The sequence below is a fragment of the Octodon degus genome, unplaced genomic scaffold, assembly GCF_000260255.1.
Source record: "Octodon degus isolate 3935 unplaced genomic scaffold, OctDeg1.0 scaffold00130, whole genome shotgun sequence".
Lineage (NCBI taxonomy): Eukaryota > Metazoa > Chordata > Mammalia > Rodentia > Octodontidae > Octodon > Octodon degus.
The window spans coordinates 3146886-3158693 of NW_004524706.1; the positions used below are offsets into that span (position 1 = coordinate 3146886).

The 11808-nt window shown below is 33.2% G+C and overlaps 1 protein-coding gene across 5 annotated transcripts in view; it reads left to right on the plus strand.

Annotated features, from left to right (window-relative positions):
• The window catches only part of Zmym4 (zinc finger MYM-type containing 4), a 190048-nt gene that overhangs the window by 94034 nt on the left and 84206 nt on the right, over window positions 1-11808 (plus strand). For 3 of the 5 annotated variants that reach the window (XM_023701031.1, XM_023701033.1, XM_023701032.1), the window contains 4 exons: window positions 1073-1134; window positions 1485-1655; window positions 8447-8531; window positions 8790-9045. In XM_023701031.1, coding sequence (XP_023556799.1) covers window positions 1073-1134; window positions 1485-1655; window positions 8447-8531; window positions 8790-9045 — 574 coding nt within the window. Of the gene's footprint in view, window positions 1-1072; window positions 1135-1484; window positions 1656-6732; window positions 6821-8446; window positions 8532-8789; window positions 9046-11808 lie in introns of those variants that run through there. The other 2 variants (XM_023701035.1, XM_023701034.1) reach the window with 2 other exon arrangements.

The window sequence follows — 11808 nt, forward strand, 5'->3', positions numbered from 1 at the left end:
ACTTGTCACACAGTATTCTAGTGTTGTTTTTGTTGTTGTTTTATCTCCTAGTATGGGAGTTTCTTGAGAACAGATTGTATCTTAATTCATCTTTGCATTTTTGAGGTCCAATCTGGTAGAGTGCAAACCGTAGTTGTTTCATTTTTTTTTTTTTTTTTTTTTTTTTTTGGACAGATTCTTGCAAAGTAGTCTAACTTGCTGTGTAGCCCACACTGGCCTCCAACTTGTGATCCTCCCCTTAGTTTCTTGAGTGCTGGAATTACAGGTGTGCACCACCAGGCCAGGTTCAGATGTTAAATTGACATGAAGGAGAGCAAGTGTACTGTACCAATCCTTACATTTCTTCTGACAGTACTAGGAAATACAGGATAGAAAGGACAAACCAGTATAGTTAAAAAGTGTAACTGTTTGGCGTATACATGCTATACAAGACTATTCAAGGGTGTATGTATATTTTCAGTAATCCTAGAAGGGATATCAGAAGTTAATAAAGTCTTTTGTTCTGAAGAAACGTAGTGTCTAACAGAAGGGACAGATAAATAGACGTGTCAGTGACCAGTTTAATAACATAAGATTTATTTATTATTAAAGACAAAGGTAGAAAAATCTGTCACAAGGCAGTGCAACTTTTTTTCAAACAGGAAACAGTGTGTTTTATGTATCCATAGGGGAAGAGGTAAATTTTAAGTTAGTGAATAAGGGATATTTGTAGAAGAGAGATGAAGTTTGAACTGAGAAGAGTCAAGAAAACTGTATAAACATTAGTATTGAAGAGACTTGGTATAGAAGTAGCAGAAATAAAGGAGAACAAAAATTTTCAGAGGGTAGTGAATAAAGTAACCATTTTATGTTTGAGCAAGCAAAAGATATGAGATTAGACGAAAAGGTAGATGAGGACGATGTACAGAATTTCGAGTGAAACTACTTTCTGGGTGTTTTTTGGGACCCAATTCACTCTAATGAGCATCTGTGTTGGAAAAAGAGGTGATGAACAAATGATAGCTTTCTGGATCACTCTGTAAGATTTGTTATTCATATACATATGTTTGTTTGTTTGTTTTTCTTTCAATAGCTAATCAAGTTGAAGAAACATTACATACCCATTTACCACAAACCCCAGAAACAAACTTTAGGGTAAGTTTTCAGTGTGTATGTAGATTACTGTTACCTGTGGCAAGTGTCAAATTTTCTTTATGTTACTTTTTAAACTCTTTAACTATATATGTTAGGTAGAGCTCTACTTTTTTGGTTTTTTTTAAACATTGCTTTATTTAAGTACGACATTGTTGGAGACATTCCAAACACCCTCAGCTCTTAGGTTCTTTGTATTTGATATGTAGATCCATAGCACATTTACTTTTAGGCGTAGGGACTCTAGTGATTGTCCACAGAGTTCATTGGCAGAGAGCTTTTCTTTGGGTTAAGCCTGAAGAGGAATCATTTTAACATTTGAATACTTATTAATCCTTTATATTGTGTTTTAGGATTCCAGCTACCCATTTGCCAATAAAGAATCCATTGGTTCGGAACTGGGGAATTCCTTTGCATCAAATATTAGAATTAAAGAAGAACCTTTGGATGATGAGTATGACAAAGCAATGGCACCACAGCAGGGACTACTAGACAAAATTAAAGATGAACCTGAAAATGCTCAAGTAAACATTTCACCTTTTTTTTTAAACCTCCCCCTTTTTTGTTCACACATTAAATTATTCATTTCAGAGAGAAAGTACTTAAGTAAAGTTTATTGATAGGGTGAAATGAGACTGTTAAAGGAGGTTGTGGTGATTTGAAGTGTTTTGCAAGGCATTAACAAGAGTTATGAAAGTTTTCCTGAGTAGTTATGAAGGCTTTTAATCATCTCTTTTCTTAATATCATTGTGAGTTTTAATGCATTTTAGTACAAGGATTTGAGATTGATAGTTACAGCCAAAGGATTATAGCCTCAGTTATAACTGAAGGTGTAATGGTGCATTTATAGGATTGTGTTGTGACTCCATATAGAATGACAAGCCCTTTGCAGTTACTGCTAGTGAGTTACAGGTTAAGTGTGGATTTTACATTTTCAGGAGGGGTTACTGGACAGATCATCTTTGGAAGATTTGTTTGAAGAACCAGTTTGTTGGGTTAGTGGGTAAAAGGTAAAGGAGGCTTTGTTGATCATGCATGGCCTCAAATTTTAGATTCTGATTTTTAGTATGGCAAAGGTAGAGCTCTACTATTTCACATTTGCTCTGGAAGTAAAAGTCATAGGGATTCTGTAACTGTGAAGTCGTAGCTAAATTATCCTTATAGATAATCACATTGTAGTGATTAGAGTAGAAGAAAGTTGTATCACATGCTGTAATTATCTTGAAATATGGGAAGACCAGAGGATGACTACACAGCAGCAGTTATTTAAAGACAGTATGTGTTTTGTACATGTGGCATTAACTGAGAGGATGAGAAGCAAAGACAACATGAATGAACAATTTTTCTGAGATTAGTATTTAATCTGAAGAAATTTTACCTTTTCCTATCTTTCTATTATATAATGGGGTTTGAGGACATCATTCATGTTTAAACTTTAATACCAATGACATTTTGTGCCAGATGATTTTTTTTTTTTTTGTTAGAAGGAGTTGCCGTGTGCATTGGTAAAAGTTTAGCAATATTCTTGGCCTCTACCTAGTAGATGCTATTAGCAACAATGTCCCCACTCCAGTTGTAACAGACAGAAGCATCTCTAATATAGCCAAGTGTCTCCTTGAGAAACAAAATCATTTACTATTGAGAACCACTGCTTTAGAATACATAGATGGAAAAGTGGGTGGTTAGAGAAAGTGATTATAGAGGTAGATGATTCATATGACTTAAATTGACACTCACATAAGCAAGAATTATGTAGTACCCAGGAGAAGATCGATATATCAGAGTAGTGATAGTGAAACTGTAGGAATTGGATGGATATGAATATAATTGGATTAAAGAAAAAAAGGATACGTGCATATTTGAGTAGAAGGTGGATTAAAATTTCACATGTTTGTAGAAGCAGATAAATAGGAAATAATATCAGAATTAGAAATAAATGTTATGAAATCCAGGGACAGTTCATGTAGCAGTGTGTGTTTCAGAATACTATAACCATGGTGGTATGCAAGGCAGATCTGAATCTCTTTATTACCCCAATGTGCACATAGGGAATATATAAGAAATTACAATGCTGGCCGGGTACCAAAGGCATCTCTTTCTTTTGAACATTATCCAATGACATTTCATTGAGATGAAAAGTACAAACACGGTAGCAGTAGAGAGTATTGGTTCCAGTGGCTAGAGAATATGAATAGGATAAAATGGATAGAAGTGCCTATATCTTTTGTACTTATTCAAAACTATGAAATGTGTTACAAAATACCAAGTATGAAGTTTTATCATGACTACAGGGGAGAACTTCCCCGGAGACTCAGAGCTGATTGATTGGACATTTGACAACAAAGCAGTAATATGGGTAGGTTTGGGATATAAGATCCAAAAACATTCTTTATGCTGACCCTACCAAAAAGCAGTCCCAGCAGGTGAGTAGGTAAAACTAGGTTTTTCCCTGAGCATTCCTCTGTTGTTAGCCTGACCAATCCTGTAGGACCAAACCTTTGATAATTCTCTTAGAAATCGAGAGTTCATGTTATGAATTATAGGTACTGATCTTTTCCTATTATCTTTCCTTCTCCCAACTCCTTTTACCTTTCTCCTACTTTCTAGTCCTCTTCTATTATGTCTCATCATTATGCTGCTCTTTTGGGTATTTGTCCCCTGTAGTGATTGGAAATCTACACTCCTGGCTTTTTAATGCTGCATATTTCTTTATTAATCTTAATAATTTCCCATGGATCAGAAAAGGAGATTCCAGTGTGTTGTTTTCTTAGTCTCTAAAATAATACTATTAACCTTTCAAAAAAAAAAAATCAAAACTGATAGATTTAAAGTTGTGATGAGCCTTTACTTTTGACCATTAATTACTAGTAATTTTCCTCATGGCTTGGTACATCGTGGTTTTAGCTTCTGACACCTTTTCGAAGCCTTCCTTGGCTTTACTGATACTTTGTAGTTTTACTTTACTCACTTCTTAATTCTCCTTTTTACACAACTCATTTTGGTCTTAGTTTCTTTACTTTCCCATATGAATTCCTAAGATGTTGAAGTGTATGCATACATATTTAACTTGCTCCTGGTTATTTTAGTTATAAACTTCCAGGTTGTCATCATCATTTTTCTTCTGTTACAGGTATAACATCATTTGGTTTTCCAGTTTCATTTCTTCATTCTAGTTCCTTTGCATGTTACTGTAATATTTTCTGTTGTGACTGTATAGTTAGACATTTTTATATATGCTATGTTGTTTCATCCCTACATAAAACAGTGTATGTAAGATGGCTTTAATACAGGATATTTAACTACATTTGTAAATACAGAACTGAATTTCATATAAATTAAGTTAATTACTCAAGGCCATATTGGAAAAAGTAGTCTGGAGTTACACTCAAAGTCTTAGTTAATTTGCAGTGTTCCTGTAAATAAATGTTTAATTTTTAAAAATATTTGAAGGTTTTAAAATAGAAATTTATAGAGGGAGAGACCTCCTTTTTTTCTTTTTCTCTTTTTCTATGTGTTTTGAATTTTTTTTTTTCTCCAAATGCCTTCAGGGCAGGTTGGGCTGGCTTAAGTTGTGGGGATCGAACCACAGCAACCTGAGCCTGACTGCTTTGTTGAAGCAGCCATTTAAAGAACTGAGCAAAGGGGCAGGCTCCCTCTATGTGTTTTGAAAGCTAGACACGAAGTAAATATGTTAAATTCATGATTGTACTTCCTCAAAATAATAGAGCTAACTTATAATCTTTCATTGAAATAGAGACAGGAAAGCAGATTACCCACGTGTCACATTAGTCATTCATGCAAGCTTAGAAAGTAGAATATAAACATGAAAATGTTGGTGTTGTAGCTTAGGCCTGTAAAGTTAATTTGTAACAACCTTGTTCTTTTGTTTCTAAAATACTGGAGATACTGATATGAATCTTCCTTTGTGGTGAATGAAAGAAAAGTGAAAATACTCAAAAAGAGCTTTTTTTTTTTAAAAAGCTTTTATTCCAGTACTTTTAAAAAATTTTTCTCTTCTGAAAGCTTTTGGGTCATCAATCAGATATTTACTTTTCAAAATACATTAATCAGTTATTTGCTAATCATTGATTTGTATCAAATATTTAGAAAATTAGTTGTTTTTGATGGACACACAAATCAGACATGCTGCTTTTGGAGGCTTTACAGGATGTTCAGAATACTTAAGATGCATACTTAGTTTACTATCAGTAATATGTATACTTGTGGCTTTAAAATGTGTCCGAAGTTTGGAATTGTCATCACAGAGAATCAGAGCTGATTAGAGGCCATAAGTTCAGCTAATAAATATTGATTATTTCTGGAATTTCCTGAGATTATTTTTGGTTTTTGCTGGAGAGTTGCTTTGATATACTATAGAATAGTGATGGTGAACCTTTTAGAGGTTTCATTGATTCAAACAGCCTATTGCAGCACACGTGCCCTAGGTTTACCACCACTGCTATGTAACATACGAAGTCAGGATAAGTCAGTATTAGAAAGTTTTAAATACATATATTTTCACTGGCAGCGTATCTACATAGTGTCTTTGTTAGATACCAAAATACATCTCATGTAATTCATTACACATTGTATAGTAGATAATCTTTTGATAATAGAAAAGAGACATTTAAATCAGTAGCAGTTACTAAGTTTCAAAGTAAAATGTTCAAAACCTTTGTTAGTAATTGTTGAAGGAATGTAGATTAATGATGTTAGCATTATTATTGAACTCTTGTTGGATTTTTGGCCTAATAATGTTAAGAAAATTAGAAAAAGTAGTAATGGAAATGGGTAGATAAAGTTACTATCTGGCAATTGCTGGTAGGGATCTTTATTAGAGAACTGACAGAACTCATGAAAGGTTAGTGGGGTACCCAGTTGAATTACAGCTTTATAAGATACAGCAATATTTCTACAAATCACTTCCCAGTGAGTTGCTGTCATAGAAAAGATACTCTATTCCCAGAAATAGCTGAGAAGCACTGTCAGATAAAAGATAATTTGAATAAGGACACTTTTTTAAAATGTAAAAAATATTGTGATGTCATGTATTGCTATATTAAAGTACAGATTTGATGTAATTCTGATGAGAATAATGATGGCTACATTCTAAAGTTTTGAAGAGCAGCAGGAGGGTTGCACACACATATATTGTACATGTATTATGAAAAAACATTTGGAGAGGTTAAACATGGGAAACCCTGTAAAATAGTTAAGCATTTCATTAAGATAGTGTGCTATGGTAAGGCTGATGATACAGGATAGAAAACCGTTAATATAGATATTTTTAAGAAAGCAGGGGTTGGCCCGTTATCATCAGTGGCTGGCCAGATCCATCCTGCTCCATTAAAATTTTTTTGTTTTTCTATTCACTGATTTATTCAATACATTTTAATTAAAAATTACCACATTCATTTATTTACATGTCATCTGTGGTTGCTGTAGCTCTACCAGGATAGTTAAGTATATGTGCTGCTGAAGCGAGCACTTCCAGGACTACCAAGACAGTTAAGTAATTGTGACAGAGACCACATGGCCTGCAAAGTCAAAAATATTTACTATCTGGCCCTTTGCAGATAAAAGTTTGCTGACCCTTGGATTAAACGACTGTATTATAAACAATGAAACCACTTTCTTATAATTTTATTATGGAAGTAAAACTTTGTAACAGATAGAAGAAATCACAAAGGTAAAGATTGTTAGACTTTATAAAAATGGAAACCTAAGTACATAAAAAACTTAACTCGGAATACATATTCAGGAAATGTTGGTAAATGCTACAGAGGGTTGGTACTGTTGTATTATAGTGCACTTGTAATGAACATTAAAAACCACTGCAATTTGAAACAAAGTAGGAAGAGCCTTAGCCTGTTTCTTAAATCACTAGGCTATATTTAAGAACAGTTTTTGTTGGTGATAAGAGGCTATTATTATGTGTTAAAAACCTTAACTGTGTATGTTTTGCTTGGCAATTCCACTTTGAGAATTAAACTATAAATATTCACAAAGATATTTATTATGGCACTACTGATTACACTAAATGTGGGAAAATTTTAAATGGAGCAGCATTGGGTGATAGCTACATAATCTCAGTGCCATGCAAGGCCTTATTAGAGCCTGAGGCAAAAAGGGGAAAAAACGCATACTGATTCCGTCATGAAAGTCTTAATATTTTGTTCACCTTAGATTTATGCATAAATGTTGACTTTTTAAAATATTGCTTAAATATTACTTTCTTGCCTTAGGATTTAGGTGCCTTTAATTTTGTGATTGAAGAAAGTGCACCCACCTCAGTCATATCCCACTAATGTAATGTTTAACAAACACCACCACAAAAGGAGCATGTCTGTGATACCGCAGAATTTTAATGAGGAGTCTTACAGTACTTTGCAAATTTTCTACTATGTTAAACAATATCTATAAAGTTAGAGGTATTTGTCAGTGTTATCACAATGAAACAATGTAATTGTAAAAGCAAACAGCATTGAAAATTCTTAGTACAATTTAGATAAGGGAGCCAGGGATATAGCTCAGTGGCACAGTGTCTGTTTGGCAAGTGCCAAGTCCTGAGTTCAATTCCTGATACCAAAAAAAAAAAAAAAAAGCATCAGTTATGAGACAGTTTATTCATGGTTTAATGTGATTTTGCATGCACCTCAGTATCATTGAGATAATATTTAAAACACAATTTAAAAGATTCTGAGAATTTCAGAATTCTCACACTGCCAAGATTTCAGGGGTTCTTGGACTCCAATCTTAGAAACACTGGTACTTAATCAGGGGAGGTTATCCTGAAGTACTATACAAAAGTTCAAATGATTGAAGAGAACAGAACATCAGTTCATATAAGTAATGTATTATTTAGAATAATTACAACTGTGAAAAGAAAGCCTTTGGATAAAAGAGGGGAAAAGACTGGAAAGAAATATACCAAAAGAATAATAACTGTTCTTTTGGGATGATGGAAATGTTATTAGAATTTTTCCTACTTAAATTTTCAATAGTGATTGTGTATTACTTTTATAATAAACAGTAATTTTATTTCTATAATATTAAAGAAGAATTTTCAAAAATAATTTATAAATATCTGGCAGTGCCACAGGCTAATTAAGTAGCTAATTTTCATTATTTTACTCTCCCAGCATATATAAACATATTAAACCTTTGTTAATTATAGTTTGGTTACTGTTTTCTGTTTTATTTCTTACTGTATTTGCTGACTCTATAGCAGTAGTAAAACATCTTGAATGTCTGAATTTCTTGATGTATTTGTTCTTTTCTCTGTGTATTTACCTACTTATTTTCCATTTTAAAGGAGTATAGTCATGGCCAACAGCAAAAAGCTCAAGAGGGGGAACTGAAAATTAGTGCTGTGTTTTCCGTCAGTGGCAGTCCTCTTGGTAAGAAACAGAGTTGAATAAGTGAATCCTAGCTTATTCTGACCAACATGAATAAGAGGAAGTTTCTGCTTCTATTATAAATTAATAAGCTAGGCTGTACTCGTGGAACATTTAGAATGCCTTAAATTGTATGCTATATAGTTGCTATTAAGTTTTAAAACTAGCTGTAGAAGAAAAAGAATGGATAACTTAAAATGTCTGGTAAAGAGTTAAACATTTTTTCTTTCTTTCTTTCTTTTTTTTTTTTTTTTTTTAAAGCTCCACAGTTGACTACTGGCTTTCAGCCTTCACTGGCATCATCTGGCATGAATAAAATGCTTCCTTCAGTTCCAGCCACAGCTGTTCGAGTTTCCTGTTCTGGTTGTAAAAAAATCCTCCAGAAAGGGCAAACTGCTTATCAGAGGAAAGGGTCTACTCAGCTTTTCTGCTCTACGCTGTGCCTAACTGGATATACAGTTCCACCTGCCCGCCCACCACCTCCTCTCACCAAGAAAACTTGTTCAAGTTGCTCAAAGTACAGCAGAATTCTCAATTACCTTCTTTGTTCTCTTGTCTTTTATCATTGCTTTTAGCCCATGTATTTTTTCTTATGTTTCTGTGTTTTTTAAAACACATTTAGTACCTACATGTTGCTGCTTTTTCAGTCTGTGTGCTAGGAGCTTGACTTTCTTTTAGCTTTAAAAAATATACCATATATATTAAGAATTACTATAAAAATCAACCTTTTCTTGTCAATTGGTATGCTTTATATAAGAAAAAATACCTATCTGGGGCATTGTATTATCGTGGTATTTTATTGTGTAATTGTAGACAATAGACTTAAGTCCAATAGATACATGATGTTTCCTGTTCTGTTACATAATTGGAATTTACTATTTTTATTCTTAACATGTAATGATGACATTTCCTTTACTTACACACACACACACACATATGTAAAATCTCTTGTCAGTATTTCTAATCCACCCTATTAGACCCATTACAACATTTAATAACAAAAAGAGAATATGACTGCACTAAGGTTCTTTGTATTTATTTGAAGAATATTAAGGTAATCTTGATATATTTTGTAAGGTGACTTAGAAACTGTGAATGAATACGTCATACAAAAAAGAATCTTTTTCCACTTCAAAAGATACTGGTTCCTCTCTACTCAGACTATGATTTATTACTTCATGTATCAATAGTCTTTATAGTTTTCCACATGTGCTGCTGTCCTTTCTCTGTCCTGAAATGTAAAAAGACCTCCTACCTTTGCTTTAGCTAACCAAGAGAATTAAATTTGAATGTGGTTAGACATTTTTTCCAGAAGTTAATTAGATACCACATTCTTTGATACAAAGTTTCATTTCTTTGAAAAACCAGAGAAATAAATTTTGGTTATATTTGGGGACTAAAACTTTTTTTTTCATATATACCATAATTCATATATCTAAGTAGAGATTAGACTTCCATTTTCCAGAGTTCTGCTTTCCTTTAACATTACTTCATTATTAAAAATTCTTCAACTTTTTTTTTTAAAGATTATGCAGGGTAAGTATCCTTAATCTGAAAATTAAAATCCAAAGTACTCTGAAATTTGGAACTTTTAGATTACTGATACTACACTCAAAACAACTGATGTCTTTGGAGCAATTCAGGTTTTTAAATTAGGGGTGCTTCACAGAGTCTGTGTAGATATTCCAAAATCTTAAAAACTTAGAAATTTAAGACACTTCTGGTCCCAAGCTTTTCAGAAAAGAAATATACAGCCTGGAACATATTTTGCACAGCTTCAGTGCTATCAAATTTTTATCTCTTGGAGATCTGTGTAATGTACATATATGGCTAAAAGTAATCTGCAGCCATGTGTATGAATTAGAAAGAAGATTAAGAAATGTCATGAAATACGAATTTATCACAAGAAAAAATTTCATACCAATTTTTGGTCAAAAAATGAAAAAAATTTTAAAGTAGTTAAGATTGGTGTTTTTCTGACTTATAAAATTTGAAGCAATCTAATGTTCTACATGGTGACCATAGTTCATATATTGTATTCCAGAAAAATTCTGGGGGTGCTTTTAAAAAGTGTTCTTACCACAAAGATGGTAACTCTTTGGGGTAATACATATATTAATTAGCAAGATATAATCATTCTATCATTTTTATGTACTTTGAAACATCATGTTTTCATGATAGTTTTATCTGCCAACATAAAACACAGAAGTAACCCAAGAAGTTAGAAACTTTGTTCTAGTTCTTTTGTGTCTGCTGCTACGTAGCTAGCCTAGTAAATACTTAAATATTTGTTGAATTAATTATTTAATAACCCTAACTTTTGAAAACCTGTTTGTATTATTTTACAGCTATAGCTGTTTACTTTTAGGGGAAGTTTATTTTTAGTTTTTGGTGCCGAGGACCAAACCCAGGGCTTCCAGCTTGCTAGGCAAGCATTCTACTGCTGAGCCAAATCACTAGTCTCTATAGCTGTTTTCTTTTTAAAAGTTTTTATTTTTATTATTGCAAGTTTGCAATAAGTAATGATTACATTCATCATGTGGAGTTGCTACACATACATAGCTGTATAGTGCCTTTTATGTGTTCTTCCCCCCACCTCATTTTCCTTCCTCTTCCCTCCCCTCCTTCTACATAGTGTTCAGGCAAATTCAACTTAACAAAGTTAGAATTCTTTATGCTGTTTGAGTTACAATGTATAGTTTTAAAAATGAGTGCTTAGTTATATATGGGTCTAATATCTGGAGTCCATTATATTCATTATAAAATTCTACAATGAAGTTGAAAATTTTAATTGTTGCAGCTTTTTTGCTTGTTTTGGTATGAAATAATTTGACATAAGAACTTTTTTCCTCTGCAACTTTATGTAGTTTGTTTGTTTGTTTGTTTGTTTGTTTCTTCTCAGTACTGGGGACTGAACCCAAGGGCTTTGCAATGAGCTACATTTCCAGTTCTTCTGTAAATTTTTAAGTTTTTAAAATTTTGGCACAGACTTGCTAAATTGCCCAGCTGGGGCTCAAACTTGTCCTTCTGACGCAGAGTACTGGGATTGCAAGTGTGTACCACCATGCATGGCTTTACTTAATTTTTATTTCAGGATATTGGCACTTTCTAAAACTTCAGTGACATTTCTCCTTTCATAATATGATATGTCTTTCAAAGATTTATCAAGATATTTTCATATGGGGCTGGAGAGATGGCTCAGTGGTCTAAAGCACCTACTTGGAACAAGCTTAGCAAAGGCATCAGGGACCGCGGTTCGATCCCCCAGCACCACATGCCA